Source organism: Leguminivora glycinivorella, chromosome 10, assembly GCF_023078275.1.
Source record: "Leguminivora glycinivorella isolate SPB_JAAS2020 chromosome 10, LegGlyc_1.1, whole genome shotgun sequence".
Classification (NCBI taxonomy): Eukaryota; Metazoa; Arthropoda; class Insecta; order Lepidoptera; family Tortricidae; genus Leguminivora; species Leguminivora glycinivorella.
The window spans coordinates 5,183,088-5,204,822 of record NC_062980.1 but is presented as its reverse complement, the minus strand read 5'-3'; the positions used below and the strand labels follow the sequence as shown (position 1 = coordinate 5,204,822).

Here is a 21,735-nt window from a genome sequence, read left to right as displayed (position 1 = left end):
TCTTTTAACTAAGACGTTTTAACGAGTAAAATAATGAGTTCGTAACTATCTAAAAAATAAAACAAAATGTGTATTATTTATTAAATCGTTTATTAAAATATGAAAATGACTAATTATAATGTTACATAGATACTTCGTTGTATACATTGTAACTTTAAAATAGCTATTTTAAAATTGCAATGTGTGAATGAATATAATATAAAATTGGAAAGGTATACAATTGCACAACTCTGGTTACATTGTCTTAAAATATAAAACCTAGTCTAGTCAAAATAAATGCAGTTATAAATGCCCTTATAATTTCAGAATTATTATGGAACAATATAGGTATGATTGAAAAACTTTTATGGATTTTTCTGTTATTGAAAATAATAATTTATGATTGATTCATGCAAATGCAGAAAGTGCCGAAATTTTAAAACGTAATAAATACAAAAGTCTTGGCAAAGAATACCTTTTTGTACCCTTTGGTGTAGAAACTCTAGGTCCATGGGGCCCCAGCGCGAACAAGTTGTTCACAGAAATCGCGAAGCGTCTGGTTGAGGTAACTGGTGACCGAAGAGCTGGCGACTTCCTCGCACAACGTATCAGCATTGCGATACAGCGAGGAAATGTCGCCAGTATCCTTGGTACAATGCCTCAAGGGCCTATTTTAGACATTAGCTAGCTTTTAAGTTTAGTCTTAGTTTCTTATATAATTATGTAAATAAGTTATACAACATAGTTATATGAGAAATAAAGGTAGGCATTAAAATACTGTCAATCAAGTTTTTGTGGAAATCTATTCGAGTGTAAAGTTATAAACGGATATTTTTGGATTTCAGATAATTTTAGAGGTTACATATGCTAATTCTTAATTTCAAATTAATATTATAAATTCAATATTAAGCTTAAATTCTTCGCGTTACATATTTGGCAGTTTTTCCTAAACTAAGATTAATGCTAAATAAAACTATGTATTTACCAATCTCAGACCATAATGCTAAAATTGCATTTTTAATAAATGTATTGTTCAAAAAGTGGTCAATTTTGTTGCATTCTATATTTACTGGCACAGATTTATCACAGCTACATCTTTATCTAAGTCAATTACGGGATTTGAGACATACTTTTGAGATTTTGAATAAACAGAATAGATACCTATATAGATGAAGTAATTAAAAACAAACATATAAAACAATATAAGAAAATATTAGTAGATAATTGCCTCGATAAATAATCTTATTTTACAAGAGGCATGCAAAATTAAAATAAATCATGCATTTGTATGCATGTATTCTCGAATGTATCTTGATTTTATGTTTGTGTTGTCACAAACATAAAATCAAGATACATTCGAGATAAATTATTAAAAGTCAAATTTTAAAATAATTAAGATACGACGTTATCTGGGTAAAGGGACCTTATTTTCGATGGCGCTTACGTCCCGCGGCGTCGTATTTGTACACGAACATCGCTCATAACGCCGTGAGCGCCATCGACAATAAGGTCTCTTTACCCAGATAATGTCACAAATATAACTAAAGGTAAACTCTGTACGGAAAGAGAAGTATCAGCGTTTCCATTTTATTCCGTGAATCTCTTTCTTAACAGACCTTATGGTTTGATGTCCACATACATATTTTATTTCACTATGTCATTGGACTTGGATAAAACTAATTATTCGAAATATTTAAATTAAATCAAAATCGGTATGATCCCTCCTGGGGTATATTAATTATTATCATTGTATAAAATGTTATTAGGAACAGTCGTATTGCAATTAATGTTTCATTATTTTAATTAATACTAAATCTAAGACTATTTTTATGAATCTTATAATATTCAGATGTTTTGAACATTAAGCTGTTTTGATGTCAGATCATCATTATATACCTTTAGCAATATAGTACATAGTTTCGACCCTACTTTATACTCTGGCAAACCAACTTTGTCAATTTAAAATGCTTGACTTGTATGACGGATAAATCCGCCTACAATTGTCGCCTGACAAAGATGCCACGCCAAATTATAATGAATTATTATCAAGCAGAAAGATAATAGTAAGATAATCAGAACTATCAGGGAGAATAAGTTCTATTGACAAATGACTCAGCTTACAGTTTCTCTTTTATAAAACTATTAGGAAGATTCGTGGTCACTAGAAAAATATAGGTCGCAAAAGAGGTCGAGCTAAAATAATATGGAACGCTATATTAGGGTTACATTATGAAAAATGGACTGTACTTGCTCCCTAAATTATATACCTACAAATGCTTGCTGTCTTTGCCTATATGACTCCATAGAAAGAAGAGAATGAAAATGAAGCATAAAACGGCGAAAAACTGGAACAGGCATTTGAGGAAATTTTATTTTCTTTATTAATTTTTAGTCTCGTGTGCTTAGACACGGATCCGTGCGTGGGAATTTGAATATATATATTTTTTTTATGTCAAGGTCACTATTTCAATGATCAAAATCGACAGTTTTTGCCAATTTATTACCTAGCCTGTTTTACACATTACAGCTCACATGGGCACATCAGCAACATACTCTATCCTCAGCAACAGATCCATGAACTCCTGCGCATCGAGCCACCTCCACGGCAGCTCTCGCTCGCCGCAGCCGCGCCGACGCGTGACTCCATACAGTGAGGAGAGCGCGAATATGAAGCAGAGCACGGCGAAGGCTTGGAACAGGCATTTGAGGGACTCCCTGGAATTAGAGACTGTGGAGTAGAGAAGGCTTTGCTTTGGAGCTGTGTTTAAAGCAGTATAAAAATTAGATTTTATTTTTGTATTTGGACATTTCTCAGAGCGTTTCAACTTTTTTGATTTCGGTGGCAGCATTAGTACCCGAACCCCGTAAGCGTAGCATGAGTTTTTTTGTTTCTGGTAGAAATCCGCGACTTCTATTTAAATTGACAGAATTTCATGTGACTCTTACAGGATTCATGTAAAACTGTTGCCACCGAAATAAAAAAAAAATTAAACGCTCTGTGAAATGCCCATTTATATTCCTATTTTATAAGGTGTATGCGAAGTCCTTAACCCGTATTAGGCTAGTGTGGAGACTAGAGCTTGTGCCCTCACGCGTAACATATTATTTAATTACTGTTTTGACACTAGTCTATTCTCCCTCTCCGCATTCACAGAGTGGTGAAGCCATCCAACCTCATTTGTGTGTGGCTGATTTGCAGTATTTTTACAGAAAAGTAGCTAACAACCTGCCGCACCATACCGCGACTGAAATTTCTTTTAAGAAATTAGAGCGAGAAACACAATAACTTATTCTCGCTCTTACTTACAGGATAGTATGTGGATGACTTTGGTGCGGTGCGGGCGTATGTTAGCACTTTCAGAGATAATTGAGTATAACATAACCTAAGGCGCTTGTGATAAGTTGAAGGTAGTTGCTATATGTTGAAAGTGTCAAAATGCACCAGCTAGGGGACTCCCTAAAATTATTCCGAAAAAGAACTTTTTATTTATTTATACTTCTTAGCCAGCGTTCCCACTTAAGCGTCGCGTGTCTCGGGGCGCGCAACGGACGTCCGCGCCACGCCACCTGAGTGTAATTAAAAAAACGTCTCCTCAGTACATTTTGTATAGGAAGGACGTAAGACGCGCCCCAGGTGGCGTGGCGGCGGCACTGAGGAGACGTTTTTTTAATTACACTCAGGTGGCGTGGCGCGGACGTCCGTTGCGCGCCCCGAGACACGCGACGCTCTAATGTGGCCGGTCCCTTAGATATTTTTGGTTATGAAAATAGCTGCTATAATAAATACATTTTCTCACCACAAAAGTCTCCTTATACTGCGCTGCGGCGCGACAGCCGTCCTTGTCTCGCACGCCGCGCACGGCACCTCCGCCTGCGTGCCAACTGACGCCACGTCTGAAATATAATCATTTTACATGAATATGTTGTTCATTCTATACTAATAGACATTTGTACCAAGATTATACTACTTTAATAAACTACAGTAGAACTGTGTAAATCGACTTATACAAATACATAAATCTAAACAATTGCCAGTTTGTCGCCTGCGGGATGAACTACCCTTCGCTTTAAATTTGATAAATAACGAACAGTCGAAATAACGAAAAGGCCTCCCCCACATCTAGCGTCCCGCGAGCGTAGCGTCGGGCCACCTGTATGGAAAAAGACGTCGCGTCGACGGCTTTGCCATACAGTTCTCGCGAGACGCTAGATGTGGGAGAGCCTGAAATTGTGTTTTCTAAAATTTGGTTGGAAACACTTGAGATTTTTAGTTAAATTACTAAACTTAAGATACAGACTATGAGGTACATTTATCTATAACTAAAGTTACTTATCATAAATAATATATAACTACATACTATTACATAACTTTATCTATTTAAATAATATGGATTATAACATTTATAACTACTAAATAATGAAATGATGATCTAATTTGTAAGAGCCTGCAACAGAAATAACTAACAATCTGCCCAAAATTACTTCTAAACTTTAAACATGTTGTCTATAATATTTTTCACCATAGTTATTTCTGCTGCCAACTATTCAGACTGATCAAGCCCCGTAGCCGAATGGTATTTCTGCGACACGAAACGCCGCAGAAATGTAGTCTGGCTCTGTCGCGCCAATACGCAAGAGCGATAGAGATAGATAGCTACGAAAGAGATATTATCGTGAGGGTGTATACCCATTTGTTCCCATGTGATACGAATTGGACTAAATCATTCCTATTGGATGATAATGAAGCGAGACAAATGGGGAAACATCTTATTATGGTGCTCCCACACTGACTGTTATATAACATTCATAACCGCCCGATGTGAGACCACTATTAAATAAACCATAACCAACATTAATGACGTCACAGTACTACAAACTAAATGAATGACATATGAATTAAGGACAACACAACTACATAAAATACACCTCTACTTATACCGATAAGTCTGAAATTACCATAGTCAGTCTGGCTTTCGATACACGACATCTCACATGTCATACTCTCAATTTTCTCCTTCTGAGCGATACAAGCTGTTTCCAACACTTCCAGCTTGGCTTGTAAATTCTGCGACATTGTCTCTAAAAAGTCATTCCTGTTCACGCCTTCGTCTAAATAATTTTGTAAGCCATTCAATGTGTTTTCGTATGTATCTAAGTCCAGTTGCATGTTAGCTACATTGGTATTTGCTTGCGCTATGTCGTATTCTAATTTAGCTGTGTATTCTTGTAGTTTGTCACAGTTTAAGCATTGCTTTGTGCAGTCATCGCAAGCTTCAATGTTATTGTTATCAAGAGTTACAATTTGCAATGGAACATCACTATAATTTATCTGTGTACCAACGTCACAGAGATCGACTTTCAAATTGTCTATGTAATTCTGTAACGTTTTCAAGCTTAACTGAGCTTTAATCAACTCCTTTTCTGTGTTTGAACCCTTATGTTGAGTCTTCTTAAGGTCTATTCTTAATTTAGCACGCGAGTCCTTCAAATTATTACATTCTATCGTTTTCTCCTTACAATTACTACATATTGGGTCATCTGTTTGTGTTTCAGAGGTCATTTTATCGATTTTAATATCAAGTCGCTTTTGTAATTCCTTGAAATCTTTTTCGCACTCAATGAGTTCTGTTTGCATGAGTGACACATTGTTATTAGCCGTTTTTAAATCATTTTGCACATTAACTAAATCATTTTGTAGCTTTTCACATTGGAAACATGTTTTAGTGCAGTCACATTCGTTATTATTAGTTATTTCCTTAAGTTCGTCAGTTTGAGTGCCTGTATTCGACGTGTCTAAGTTGTTGCTATCATTGAATTCGAATAGTTGTGATTTGGACACGTTGCCAGAGGCGTCAGGGGTTCTGGTTATATTGCAAAAGCTGAGTCGAATCTCGTCGAAGAGCGATAGGTTGGAGGCGCGACCGAGCTCTTGGTCTTTAAGCGCTTTAATGAAAGCTTCTTCTTCTAACACATGATTATCTATTGAGGTAAACAGAATGAATAAGCAAGCATGGTTACAATTAGCAAGAACAGACAGAGGGGATGTGAAAAGTCAAAGAAGAATTTAATCAAAAGGGTTAAATTTCAGTCAGTCAGTTCTAATTTTGAATGTTTCTTTGACTTTTAACGTCTACTATGAAATTGATAAGACAAGATAGAAAGAAGTAGCATGAATGACCTCCAAAGCAGATCCCTGCGGGCGTAACACACTAGAGTGATAAACCTTATAGCCCCTATGGCATTTACAAATAGTGCGAAGAGGACGGCCAGACGTGTTACGCTTTATCGCGCTACCATGCTTGCCCGCTTGATAAATGTAACATATTTTTTTTAAATGTTCCATTTGTTTTCGAATAGATGTATCCACTTTTTCACCTTAGTCTTGTAGTGAAAAAATGGATACATCTCTTTGTAGTTGACTTTACCTTTACTTTAAATCAATATTTAAACATTAGTACATAAATATTGAGTACAGGTACCTGGGGAGAACCGGCTGTCCACGTTGAGGCTGTCGAGAGCGGTCAGCATCTGGTCCTCGGTGTAGCTGACATCGATGGAGCGATCGAGACGGAGCTGTGTCTGGTTAGAGCGGTTCAGGACATCCTTCAGTTCCATCTCTAGGATCACCTGAAAAGTTATATATTTATATTTTGATAATGTGCCGAAATTCTACTTCGATACTTCGATTTGAGATGTATTTTGCCTTTTCCTTGGGATGATTTTGTACAAAATTTTGAATTATTCTTTCTAAAATGCTGACTTAAAAGCAATCTGACAAAGAAATAAATCTTTGTAACTGCTGTTACTCCAGCGATAAGAACCTGGTTTTTAAATTAATGATGATTTCACGATTTAGCAATTTGTTTTGTTCTAGATGAGAAAGTTGAGTAACACTCTTTCGAACCCTTGCTCGTACAAATGGGAAGTTATCCTTCTATGACAGACAGACAGATATACCTTCTCTTTCAGCATTTGTTGCACTAGATTTTCCAGACCTTGAAGTTTAGTGCAATAAATAATGAAAGAGAGCCAGCTCTGCTCTCTCCCTCTTTAGCAACTTGTTCTGTTCTAGAAGGGAAGCTTGGCGTGACGCGTACATCTCGCTACGATAGCATCCTTGCAAACCCTGGCTCGTACAAAAGAGAAGCTATCCTGCCTTAGTATGAGACAGACTGACATACCTTCTCTTTCAGCATTTGTTGCACTAGATCCTCCTGGTCTTGAAGTCTGGTTGCCAGCTCTGCTCTCTCCCTCTTTAGTAGCTCGTTCTGTTCTAGAAGAGAAGCTTGTCGTGATGCGTACATCTCGTTGATGCGGTGGCATTCTTCCTTGGACTTGCTTAGCAACTCTTGTAGGGTTAGTTTCTGTAATAAAACAATGTGTATACGTAAGAAAGGAACCTTGGTGTAATATTTTGCAATAGACGATGTTTTGAAGAAGTAGTTATATCTGTATAGTTATTATATTAATGTAACAGCCGTGTTTTTCTATAATTCAAAAGTTTTCAAAGGTTTCTTATGACGCAGATTTTGTCTCGTATTAGTCGCGTTAAGACCAGCCTTGCTCGCACATTTCCGCGTAATAATAAATCTACATGTGTAGTATTATAGTTTTTGGGTATAGGGTCCTACCTCGGCCTCCAAAGTAGCAGCTTGCTCTAAGGCAGTAGTCGCTCGCCGCTGAGCCGTGTCTCGCTCACGCTTCGCTAAGGCTAGCGCCTGCTCGCTACCGCATAGTCGCTCGCACTACCTCATAATACGTTCATGGGACAGTATGTGCAGTTTTTGGGTATAGGGTCCTACCTCGGCCTCCAAAGTAGCAGCTTGCTCTAAGGCAGTAGTCGCTCGCCGCTGAGCCGTGTCTCGCTCACGCTTCGCTAAGGCTAGCGCCTGCTCGCTACTGCATAGTCGCTCGCACGCTTCCTCGTAATCGCGTCGCTCGTGGGTTAATGTCATGTTTTCTTCACGGAGCCTAGTAAAAAAAAAAAGAAAAAAGAAATTGAAAACAAAATAATAAACATCTTCAGGGTTTCTATATAATATACTCTATCTATTTATAAACGTATGGCGTCGATCCTCGCGCGCGAGTGTCGTAAAAATGTCGAGTACGGTTAAATGTACTAAGTGTAACATCGTTATCGATGAAATGCTAGCATATATACAAAACAAGCTTTCCGTAATGGATGAAGAAAGTTTAGTGCGTTTATGTGCTACGTCGTTCACGAGTGAAGAAATTCAAATGTCAAAGACGTTACTGTTCGAATCTGTTTCCAGCACTAGACGAAACGTTCAACGAAAAGGTGATGGGAAGGGCCAGAGGGAAATAAATGATATTATTCAGCTTCTTAAATCAACGGATCCAAATCTGATACCAATATTCGTGGCACGGAAATTAGAGAAACTCCCCCCTCTAACCTTTGACCATCTGGACTGTACGAAATTGCTAAAAGATTTAGTGCGACTACAAACCGATTTAGAGACCGTAAAAGCGACCTATGCTACGTCTAAAGATATAGAAGAATTAAGAAATGACTTGCAAAAAATAAGTAGTGAAGGGCCGCCTGCGCGATTGTCTATGATGTCTGGTCGTAATGTAAACAATAGGCGAGGGGCATGGTGTATGAACAGTGGCCCGCACGGTCTATCTAACATACATGACTCAACGAGAAGGGACAGTGACGACTCCGTTAAGTACGCCAATATTTCTCCTATTCAAACGAGTGAAGAAATACAATGCAATTCAGTCGTAAATGTGGGTGAAAATAAAAACTACACCGCGCGTAGTGACGAAAACATGCTAACCGGCGCGAACATGAGTCATCGCATCGAACAGCTGACCGAGCGCACCGAGCGGCCGGGTGAGCCTGAGCCGACCGGTATCGATTGTACTCGTATGGACAAATTCAATAACGAGGATAAACAATCTGAAATTTCACCTACTGGTGAAGAGAAATGGGAAAAGGTGACATACAAGAAAAACAAGCCTAAATACCGCTATAGGGGCCAATTTGGCGTAGCAAATGAATCAAATAAGTTTAAAGCGGCGGAGCGTAATATTCCAATGTTTATCTCGAATATCCATAAGGACACGCGAGAGGAGGATATCATTGAACATATTATGGCTAAAACACAAGTGTGTGTATCCTTGCAGAAAATCGACATAAAGAAAGAAACAAACCATAAAGCGTACAAGTTCTTTATTTCTCCCAGTAAACTGCCTTTATTTTTAGAAAAAAGTTTATGGCCTAGAGGTGTCATTTTTCGCAAATTTGTACATTTTAAATACAAATCTACGAGCGGAGTAAACGCTGAGTACGGCAATAAAAATACAAAACCTCCAATGGTCTAGCCTGTGCGAGGTAATAATGACGTATATTTACATAGATACCTGTAGTTGTTATATTATAAACATAATTAATAATGGCATATCGTTTTTGTACATTTAATTGCAAGAGCGTAAAGCGTTCCATCGACTGTATTAAGGACATATGTCGAAGATCAGACATTGTAGCCCTTCAAGAGACGTGGCTTTGTTGGGATGAAATACCATACCTAAATACAATTGACGAAAATTTCTGTTCGACGGGGACCTCTGCAGTGGATATGGCGGCGGGAGTGTTGCGCGGGCGCCCGTACGGCGGAGTTGGTTTGTTGTGGCGGAAATCGGCGTTTCAAAGTGTGAGTGTAGTGCAATGCGATAACGCGCGGCTGTGTGCCATTAAGATAAAGTCGGCTGATAATAAAGACTTCATAGTGGTGAGTGTTTACATGCCCACGGATTGCAGTGACAATGTTGCGGATTTCACGGATTGTTTAGCTGAGGTCAGTGCATTGATTGACGATTGTGGCGTAGAATCTGTCTATTTAATGGGGGATTTTAATGCTCATCCAAACGAACGTTTTTATACCGAGCTAATTCGTTATTGTGACGAGGAAAAGTGGTCTTGTGTAGACGTTTTAAAGCTAGGGATTACATCAAATACCTATACTTTCTTTAGTGATGCTCACTTGTGTGAGCGCTGGCTGGACCACTGTGTGGTAACTGAATCTGCTTTGTCTTCCGTACGCAATGTGTTTGTAGATAACTGTGTTACCTGGTCTGATCATTTTCCTATGTTTTTGGAATGTGACCTAAGTGTTATAACCCCCAAGGCTGCTGGTGACGTTCCTATTAATAATAACAAAAGTGTCATGTGGGGAAACAGAACACCAGAGCAAGTTGAATTATTTTATAAGCAATGTCACCAGTTGCTGAAGGGTATTGATTTTCCAACCGAACTAAGACAATGTGCGGACAAATATTGTCAAATTGACAGTCACAAAAAAGTGTTGGACAATCTTTATAGTGACATAGTTAGCGCTTTAAGGAATTCAGCTATTACAGGGCGGATGGCTGGAAGAACTAGGTCTAAAAAACAGGTAGTCGGCTGGAATAAATTTGTCAGTGACGCTCATAGGGTTGCCAGGCAGAGGTTTCATGAGTGGACAGTATGTGGGAGACCTAAAAGTGGAAATCTTTTTAAAGAGATGGTAGAGAGTCGGAAGATATTTAAAGCACGATTAAAATGGTGTCAAAATCATCAAAACCAAATTAAACTTGATATTATCACCTCTCAGTACTCTAAAAAGGATTTTCGTGGTTTCTGGAAGTCTGCAAGTAAAATGAAGCCTGTGGCTGGCCACCCTGTTAGTGTTGATGGCGTAACAGAGCCTACGAGTATTGCCAACCTGTTTAAGGACCTTTTCTTTGAGGCTTCTCCCTTGGGTGCGTCGTGTGTGGGGGGACTTGTGTCTGAGGCCACTAATGAAAGTCCAGGCCCGGGGTTTACGGCCAAGGATATTGACAAAGTCATTAAATCAATGTGTAGAGGCAAGTCCCCGGGACATGACGGACTCAGCATCGAGCACCTCCAAAATGCTGGTCCTCACATGTCTAGGGTGTTAGCTATGTTTTTTACGCTATGTATTAGGCATTCATATTTGCCTAATGACATGATGCGTACGATCGTCGTTCCTGTAGTTAAAAACAAAACCGGAGATTTAGCAGACAAAAACAACTACAGACCGATATCTCTGGCGACTGTGATTGCGAAAATATTTGACAGTATGCTTAATACACAGCTATCTGAGCATGTTAAACTGCACGACAACCAATTTGGCTTTCGACCCCGTTTGTCAACAGAGTCTGCTATATTGTGTATGAAGCATACTGTCAGGTATTACACCAGGAGAAAGACCCCGGTGATTGCATGTTTCCTCGACCTTTCCAGGGCTTTTGACCTGGTTTCTTATGATAAACTGTGGGGGAAATTATCACAAACCAGTATACCCCCGGAAACTGTACGTATATTAAGGTACTGGTACGGAAACCAGGTCAACTGCGTCAGATGGGCTAATGCGCTGTCAGACGAGTACAGGTTGGAATGTGGGGTGAGGCAGGGAGGGTTGAGCTCACCAACGCTTTTCAACCTGTACGTGAATGGTCTCATCGAGGAGCTCAGTAGCACTCATGTCGGGTGCCATGTAGACGGAGTTTGTGTTAACAACATTAGTTATGCAGACGACATGGTGCTGCTGAGCGCCTCGGTGTGTGGTATGCGGAGGTTGCTCAAGATTTGTGAGGACTATGCAGTGAGTCACGGTCTTAAATATAACGTGACTAAAAGCCAGTGTTTAGTCTTTGAGCCTGGCCGGAACAGTTGTTCAGATATTCCTGCAATGTTCCTTAATGGTAGTACGATAGACCGAGTAACCCAATTTAAATATCTCGGGCATATTGTGACGGCCAACCTCGGGGACGACCCAGACATGGAGCGAGAACGAAGGGCCCTGTCGGTGCGGGCGAATATGATAGCACGAAGGTTTGCTGGTTGCTCAAGGGGAGTTAAGATTACACTCTTTAGAGCATTTTGTACGTCCCTGTATACCTGCAGCCTTTGGGTTCAGTACACGCAACGGGCCTATAGGGCCCTTCGGGTCCAGTATAATAACGCGTTCCGGGTGATAGTGGGACTGCCTCGCTTCTGTAGCGCATCAGGTATGTTTTCTGAGGCGCGCGTTGATTGCTTTCAGACGACCTTGCGCAAGCGCGCCGCATCCCTGGTGCGCCGGGTGCGGGACAGTCCCAATGTCATCCTGAGAATGATAGCGGACAAGCCTGATTGTCCGCTATTGCTACACTGTGCGGGATTACATTCCCCTTTGACCACCATACAGTGGTAGCTCTGTAGGTTAACTCTGTATGTAAATATTTTAGATTTAGGCTCCTACTAACCCTTAATTAATTGTCACTTTCATTCATGTATGTACTAACAAAATATGTGTCTCTGTTACACGAAATAAATAAATAATAATAATAATAAACTAACTAGCATTTTCCCGCGGCTTCGCTCGCCTTAGAAAGAGACAAAAAGTAGCCTATGTCACTCTCCATCCTTTCAGCTATCTCCACCTAAAAAAATCACGTCAATTCGTCGCTCCGTTTTGCCGTGAAAGACGGACAAACAAACAGACACACACACTTTCCCATTTATAATATTAGTATGGATGACGGACGAGATTCACGATATTGTATTACCTATCCATCTCGTTCTTCGTTCTTGCGGTCGGTGAAGGCCAGTTTTGTAATACAGTGTGTGTGAGGTCATAAAATGTTTACATAATATAATATTAATTACCACTGAAACTAGGAGAATTGCAGACCTGATTATATTAGTATATTTTGGTGTTTAAATGATAAGGAATACACTACTTAAGTATATTTGGCGACCGGTCTGGCGTAGTTGGTAGTGACCCTGCCTGCTAAGCCGCGTTCCCGGGTTCGAATCCCGGTACCCTTACCGTATTTAATTATTTGTGTGATGAACACAGATATTTGTTCCTGAGTCATAGATGTTTTCTATGTATATAGTACTAGCTTTTACCCGCGGCTTCGCCCGCGTAATAAAAGTATTCTTATTCAAACGTTTACAAAAAATAAGATTTTCATTTGGATCCGTAGGTTTCTATGTAGGTACATTTGTCTGCAATTATTTCGATTAAGGTGCAGCGGGGCATTATACTTCTACATGTATCCACTGAACACGCTTACCATATATATTCCCCGTCCCCGTCCCTCCCCTATCCCTATCCCTATCCCTATTACTATACCTATCCCTATCCCTATTACTATACCTATCCCTATCCCTATCCCTATTACTATACCTATCCCTATCCCTACCCTTATCCCTGTTCCGGCTCGTCCCCTCCCGTCTCGTCCCGTCCCGCCCCGTCCCTGTTCCTGTCCCTGTCAAATTATCATGTTAGGCGGTGAATTTTGAAAAACCCTTTCTTAGTGCTCTTCTAAGGAACTTACGTGTAATTTGAAATCTCTTGAACCAGAAGTAAACATAAAAAAGAAATCCATATGGCTATTTTCGATATTTAAACCCCATTGCACCACAACAGGGGAAAAGGTATTTCGCTTCCGCCACGTCAGATTTTAAAAACGTTGTATTTATCGTGATCAGCGACCCGATAAACCATAAAAACGATACCCATATTGGTTTTTTGACATTATCACCCCTTTTCACCCTTTTAAATGGTACATTTTTAAAAAACTTGTAACACGTATTTAGTCATATGTCTTTAGCAATCCTCCTGTGAAGTTTCGCATAAAACAGTGAAACTAACATTGTTTCCCCATACAAACATTGAACCCCCATTTGACCCCCTTAGGAGGCGAATTTTGAAAAATCCTTTCTTAGTGCTCCTTTACACTTTATAAGGAACCGACGTGCCAAATTTGACATCTCTAGGACCAGCGGTTTCAGCTGTGCGTTGATATGTCCGTCAGTCTATATATTTTTTTATATTTAAACCCCATTGCACCACAACAGGGGAGAAGGTATTTCACTTCCGCCTCGTTAGATTTAAAAAACGTTGTATTTATCGTGATCAGTGACCCGATAAACCATAAAAACGATACCCATATTGGTTTTTTGACTTTATTAACCCCTTTTGACCCTTTTAGGGGTAAAATTTTCAAAAAATCTGAAACACGTATTAAGTCATATGTCTTAAGGAATCTTCCTGTGAAGTTTCGAATAAAATAGTCAAACTAATCTTGTTTCCCCATACAAACTTTGAACCCCCATGTGACCCCCTTAGGAGGTGAATTTTGGAAAATCCTTTCTTAGCGCTCCTCTACACTACATAAGGAACCTACGTGCCAAATTTAAAATTTCTAGGACCAGTGGTTTCGGCTGTGCTTTGATATGTCCGTCAGTCAATATATTTTTTTGATATTTAAACCCTTTTGCACCACAACAGAGGAGATGATATTTCACTTCCGCCTCATTAGATTTTTAAAACGTTGTATTTATCGTGATCAGCGACCCGATAAACCATAAAAACGATACCCATATTGATTTTTTTACTTTATCACCCCCTTTTCACCCTTTTAGGGGTTAAATTTTCAAAAAACCTGAAACACGTATTCAATCATATGTCTTAAGGAATCTTCCTGTGAAGTTTCGAATAAAATAGTCAAACTAATCTTGTTTCCCCATACAAACTTTGAACCCCCATTCGACCCCCTTAGGAGGTGAATTTTGGAAAATCCTTTCTTAGTGCTCCTCTACACTATATAAGGAACCTACGTGCCAAATTTGAAATCTCTAGGACCAGCGGTTTCGGCTGTGCGTTGATATGTCAGTCAGTCAGTCAGTCAGTCAGTCAGCTTCTTCTTTTATATATTTAGATGTATTTATCCTATATAAGTATGTATATCGTCGCCTAGCACCTATAGCTTTGCTTAGTTTGGGGCTATGTTGATCTGTGTAATGTGTCCCCCAATATGAAAAAAATTGAGACCGTGATTACGTTTTTGATTTTTGATGAGCTCCCGATATTTCGACGCAGTTACGGTCTATATAAGTCTAATGATATATAATAATCATTCAACACTTTTAAAGAATACACTGTTCAAGTTCAATATTCCTCTCATGCATTTTTAGTTCGGCTCCTCGAAGTCTAAGTTTGAACAAGTCAGCGCAGCGCCTCTTAGTGCAAAGTTCAATATGCGAAGGTCGGCAAGCGAAGTCCAGTGAAGTTAATGTTATCATTACATGTTAAGATGTGAGCGCAGCGAGTCCCGCTCAGCGCTGAGCGCGGCCAATGCCTCTTCGTGTTGGCGGTCGGCGAAGTCCAGGCAGGCAAGCATGGTCGCGCGATAAATGATAAAACATCTGTCCGTCACTATCGCACTTATAAATAGTGCGATAGGGACGGCCTGATGTTTTATCATTTATCGCGCGACCATACTTGCCTGGAAGTTGTACCTATATTGCAGGCTATAGAGTGAGATCTTAGTATACCTATATAAACAGGAGTATAGTTACATGTTAAGATGTGAGCGCAGCGAGTCCCGCTCGGCGCTGAGCGCGGCCAACGCTTCCTCGTGTTGGCGGTCGGCGAAGTCGAGTTGGCCGCGGAGTTTGGTCGCCAGGTGGGTTTTCTCGCGCAACTCAGCTTGTAACTCTTCGAGGATTACGTAGCCTGTGAATATTGAGGTCTTGTCTTATATGTGGTACAAGAACTGCAAGGCTATTGTGCTCCCAATTTTATCACTTATCAACGTGGATAAGACATCTGTCACTCTCACACTGACATTTGCCAAAACATGCCAGATCCACATTAGATTTTTTTGACATATTTCTACCGTTTGTTATTATTTCCTTTTTTTTTGTTTCCAATTAATCATAATTACTGTAATTATTCTTACTAAGCCTGTTTAAATTGCGCTTTGGTGCACACTGTAATGTGCACCAAAACGCTATATATAAGTGATAAAATTGTGTGTGTGTGGATTGAGTGAGCACCTTCCGAAAATAAAAAAAAATATGCTGATCATTTAGTAAAAGTTCTAAAACAATTGTAAAACGAATCTCTGAATTTGTAAAAAGATAAATCAAAAGATACAGCCATTAACATGTGCTCACTCAGTTCTCACAAACTACCATCGAAAACAGTGAATATATTCATTTAACATATAATATTTATATACTAACATATAGTAAAAAATAGGCTAACCTACCTCTATAAATATTAGATCACCTAGTGACGTATTTAATTTTTTACAAATAGTTTCTTATGCTCACTCAATCCTCACACTTTTGAAAAGCCGAATTTTGATGAAAAACATAAGATTTAGACCGCTATTATATGTGTATAGTTTAGTAAAAGTGAAATGGGAATTTGTAAAATACAAAACGAACCACTAACGTGTCAGGTTTTTTTATAATACATTTTTGTAAGTGCTCACTCAGTCCACACGTTTTGAGAAAGTTAAAAATGTAAATATCTTACGATTTGTAGCACCTAAGACACTCGAAAGTACTTTAACATTTAGTAAAAATTTTTACTAAATATCCACCATCTAATATTTTATATTCGTTGTCTGGTTTTAAAGATATTCAGACATAACTTTTCTCATACAAATGTATCAAGTAGGGTGACCACACTATGTCGGCTCCTGATTTTCCCCACCTTCCCATTGCAAGAAATAAGAGTATAACAGAACAAACATACATACATACAATCACGCCTGTGTCCCATGAAGGGGTAGGCAGAGTACATCAAACTACTCAGGTTTCAGTGCCACTCTTGGCAAATAAGGGGTTGAAAGAAAACGAAACTGTGACATTGCAGTGACAGGTTGCCAGCCTGTCGCCTACGCCACAATTTAACCCATATCCCACAGTCGCCTTCTACGACACCCACGGGAAGAAAGGGGGTGGTGAAGTTCTTAACCCGTCACCACACGGGCACAGACAGAAATCAATAGATTATCTTCTTCTCCTTTCGCAAAAACCTAAGTAATGATGAAGTCTACTTACCTCAATAATATCTTCTCTGCCAAATGGAAAAAAAACAAGAGGATGTTATCAATTTACTATTTCAATAGTTTCTTTTCAATCATTTTTGAGAATTTCTAGAAAACTAAAAACTATAAAAAAAGTTGAGTTTGACCCGACAGGTCAGGGTGCGTAGCTGAATGGCACTAATTACGAAACGCTCACGAAACGAAACGCTAGTAGATATCTATCTATATCGCTCGTGCGTATTGGCGCGACAGAGCCAGACTAACTGGCACGGCGTTTCGTTTCCGTTTGGCGTCGGAGTAATGCCATTCGGCTACGCACGCTGTAAAGCTGCTAACACATGACCGTACGAGCACCGTACCGCACCAAGGTCATCCATATGGATGCTTGCTAGCTTGTAAATGGGAGCGAGAAATAGTTATTATTTTCTCGCTGCCACTTACAAATCGTTACAAAACGTTTTGTAATTTTTATAGCTTTCATCTGCATAGTTTCCAAATTGTTATTTAACTTGATTGTAGTACAAAATTCTTAAAATAAATATAAAACAAGAATAGCCACTTAACTTGTCCTTTCTCTTAATAGACTAATCGTCATAATTAATTGTTAGCGTCAAAAATTTTGTGAAGTACATATATGTATAAAATATAGGTATATAACCCTATATGTAGTAATTATAAATAGCTACGTGCAACTACGCTCCCTACAGGTGTTCACGGAAGACCAGCGTCGGGTACTACTCCAGTAGGACCGGGCATTATGCTGAGTGTTCACCTTTTTCAGTGTAATTACCTACAGTGTACATGTTAGTTATAAGTCTTCTTTTTTTTCATCTCATTGTGTATGCATTGTATAACTGTGTTTTTATACTGAAATAAATTATATTCTATTCTATTCTATTCTATTCTAAATCCGGTACGCTCATCTGTTAGCACGATTAGATTACCAGGTTCTGGTTTCTTACTAGTGAAGTATTATATTCTTTGTTTCTTACCAATTATCATTCATGTCCTTTTTAATGCATGAATGTCGATATGGTTATTATCCTGACGTCGATAAAAATTACACAATACACATCATCACTAGGCCAAGAACATAACCTAAAAATAGTTTGCAGATGGAGAATTAATATGGTATTAGTTTAATATTATCAAAATTGAACGAAACTCCCCAATCTCAATATGACAATGGAAAGGTGGGGAAAATCAGGAGCCGACATAGTGTGGTCACCCTACTTGATACATTTGTATGAGAAAAGTTATGTCTGAATATCTTTAAAACCAGACAACGAATATAAAATATTAGATGGTGGATATTTAGTAAAAATTTTTACTAAATGTTGAAGTACTTTCGAGTGTCTTAGGTGCTACAAATCGTAAGATATTTACATTTTTAACTTTCTCAAAACGTGTGGACTGAGTGAGCACTTACAAAAATTTATTATAAAAAAACCTGACACGTTAGTGGTTCGTTTTGTATTTTACAAATTCCCATTTCACTTTTACTAAACTATACACATATAATAGCGGTCTAAATCTTATGTTTTTCATCAAAATTCGGCTTTTCAAAAGTGTGAGGATTGAGTGAGCATAAGAAACTATTTGTAAAAAATTAAATACGTCACTAGGTGATCTAATATTTATAGAGGTAGGTTGGCCTATTTTTTACTAAATGTTAGTATATAAATATTATATGTTAAATGAATATATTCACTGTTTTCGATGGTAGTTTGTGAGAACTGAGTGAGCACATGTTAATGGCTGTATCTTTTGATTTATCTTTTTACAAATTCAGAGATTCGTTTTACAATTGTTTTAGAACTTTTACTAAATGATCAGCATATTTTTTTTTATTTTCGGAAGGTGCTCACTCAATCCACACACACACATAAAATTGTAAGTATCATAGACCCGCTGGCTTTTTGCCACGGCTTATGGGGACCTGGGTTAAAATTGACTAGTTATCTCAAGGGTTAAGAGAAACGGGTTTCTTTTTATGACAGCTAATACGGACGCTACGGTTATCAGGTCTTTGAACACAGAGGGTAAACAATTTGACGTTATTGGAATTTGTAGGTAATGTTTTCTAACGATATTTTCGTTCTGCATAAAGCAACTGACATACAATGTGGTGAATATTGTACAGCTTTCACTTATTTTTGGATTAATAATTCATAATTAATCCATAATTAGTCAAATCACTAACTCGAAAGTTGTAATTCAATGTTGCACCTTTATTTCCTTGTGATATGATGAATTGGAATTTGGAACATCACTTTATAAAAATGTAAAAAATACATTTCGTGTTATAAAATATAAAAAGTTAAAGTAGTTACCAATTACCATCATTAGAAATACCGGAATCTGAGTCCTGTGGCCCCATCCCGCTTTTCAAGTTGAAACTGAAATAATGTGGCAAATTATACAATGAATGAAACAAGCAATGAGTTAACTAGAGACAATGACCGCAGTGAGGTCATTGCTTGATGAGCACAACACAAATTGATGATAACATGGAAGCCATCAATGAAAGACAGGCAAGCAATTATTACGCTAAAAACACTTTCTGATCAAATGGATAGTGATATACAAATAAAATGTATAATATTTGTGCTACCTAACATTACTTTCATTTACATAAATACAAAATACCTTTATCAAAATACTTTCATAGCTTCAGGTAAATAAGCTTGAATCAAAAAGTCATTGCCAAGAGCTGTCATTTGAACTCTTCTTTATTGTGGAAAACACAGAAGAAATGCATCATGTAAATGTAATAAATGCTTTTTTTTTTATGGGCTAGGAGGCAAACAAGCACAGTTCGCCTGATGGTAAGCGATCACTGCCGCCCATGGACACCAGAAACACCAGAGGTGCTGGAGGTGCGTTGCTGGCCTTTAAGATGGGTGTACGCTCTTTTCTTGAAGGTGAAGGTGTGCTACATTTCTACAATATTATCTATAATAAAAATTAAAAAGTGTAGGATCATAACATTTTATTGACTTTTAAATTGCTAAAATATAATATATGTTAGATGTATGTATTACCTTTTGTATAATATAATTTATTGAAAGTAAATTAAGACTCTTAATTGTATAAATATTTGATTCAGTGATGATATAAATATTATACATACAATTAGCAATAATAAAGATTTATGCATTATAAAATAAAAGTATTAGTGCGGTTTCCTGCTATGCCCGCTCCTATTCTTTATCTACCTTAAGTAATCTAATAGTGGGACTTAACAATTAGCAGTAACAATGTGAAACAGGAAAAAGGAATTCATAACAACTATGTTTGAGGACAATGTGGCATTAAAACCACTTTGTTTACTCATAAAATGGTGGCATGTCATGACTTATGCTCATCAGAAATATAATACTATTGGCAAATGCGAAAATAGGATAGCATTATTTGACCCTCTTTTTACATTTAACAACTAGAATAATTAGAAAAATTAGCTTTATGGCGGTAAAATCACTATCATCTCCTCTATTTTTTGTACTTTAGGCAGAGCATGTAAATGTTTGTATATTTCATGTATTGTGCCAATTGACTTATAAAAGAGCCCTTGTTTAAATGTTTGTATTTAGGCCAAAAAAGTCACAGAATCAAGCCTTGTTCATCATTGCCATCCTACTATCCTAAAATTCTGTACAAGGAAAGAATGCAAAAGATGGTGTTTTATGATGGTATTTGTTGAGACCCATAGCATATGAAGAGTTTTCACTATTCGACGACAACAATGTATAGGGTACAATCTGCAATTATTTTTTCCAGAAAATTGCACCTTACCCACAACGTACAAGGTGCTATCTGCTACAAAAAGATATTGCAAACTTCACCTTGTACGTTGTTGTCGTCATATTAGTATTGACATATTATTAGGTATAAATTTAATAATAGTAGTGCATTCTACATAGGTACAAAGAGTGACAGCATGCAAATGGTATAAATTTTAAAATAAATAAATACCTTTCATCAAGATCTAGCTTAGTCTTCTGACTGTCAGTGAAGGCATTCAGGGCACTGGCCAGTTGAGGCACACTTATCTCCGGATTGCTTTGGTTAGGGTCCAGTAGTGTTTTCAGGTAGCTAAATTCAGCACTGTCAACATTTAAATGATATTAGACAAGAGTAACAATAGTCATTATTTTAAAATGTGTTCAATTTATATTTAGATTTATAATTAAGATCACTAGATTTAGCATAAAAAAATCTTACACTAAGTAATTTAAAGTATATTTTAGTTAACAAATTGTGACTCGCGTTACTTTTTCGTAGATTGCCTTATTTATAATACAATGCAACTATAAACTACAAAGAACCTGAGTTAATAATAGAAAAAAATAACACGAGTTAAGACTGTACTTAAAATAAGCATAAGAAATCAATACAAATGAATGAATTATTCTAACTCACTTGTTAGTCTTCACGGAAGGAGCAAATTTATCCATGAGTGCACCCACATGTAAAGTACCGGTACTCTTGGCACCGCAGAAGTCAAATATTTGTAGTGCAGTCTCGAGACATTCTGTAATACAAAATTCATCTAAGCACGTGCAAAATAAACACCACACCAACGCGGTGCTGTAATAATAACAAACAAAAACCAAACTTATATACCGTCGGTGTTAGATGTATCTCTGTCTAAATCCATTTTGTTCACGAAGTCACAGTGTAACTGTACGGAGTCGTTAAAGTTATTTCAGATCCAGCCTAAATCATGTACGATATATGTACGTTAACGGCTCTAGTTGTTTATTATTCGTAACGGAGTCAGTACGCTTAAATAAATTCGTTACGCTACTCCGGAGTACAAAAATAGCAATGCAAAAATAGTTTGTCAGTTTCAATCAAACAAACGTCAAATATCAAAAGCTCGCTTTATCT

At 37.9% G+C, this 21,735-nt stretch overlaps 1 protein-coding gene across 2 annotated transcripts; it reads right to left on the bottom strand.

Annotated features, from left to right (window-relative positions):
• Positions 1 to 589: 589 nt before the first annotated feature.
• Positions 590 to 21,673, bottom strand: LOC125230447 (nuclear-pore anchor-like). Of its 2 annotated transcripts, XM_048135583.1 has the most exons (11): positions 21,469 to 21,673; positions 21,265 to 21,376; positions 20,818 to 20,949; positions 19,183 to 19,241; positions 15,359 to 15,515; positions 7,782 to 7,950; positions 7,161 to 7,343; positions 6,459 to 6,606; positions 4,936 to 5,958; positions 3,777 to 3,873; positions 590 to 2,694 (listed from the first exon to the last, which is right to left on the bottom strand). In XM_048135583.1, the coding sequence occupies exons 1-11, from the start codon at positions 21,500 to 21,502 to the stop codon at positions 2,508 to 2,510; spliced, it is 2,301 nt and encodes a 766-aa protein (XP_047991540.1). In that variant the 5' UTR covers positions 21,503 to 21,673; the 3' UTR covers positions 590 to 2,507. The 2 variants fall into 2 exon arrangements, with proteins under 2 accessions (XP_047991540.1, XP_047991541.1); XM_048135584.1 differs by lacking the exon at positions 4,936 to 5,958.
• Positions 21,674 to 21,735: the final 62 nt, after the last annotated feature.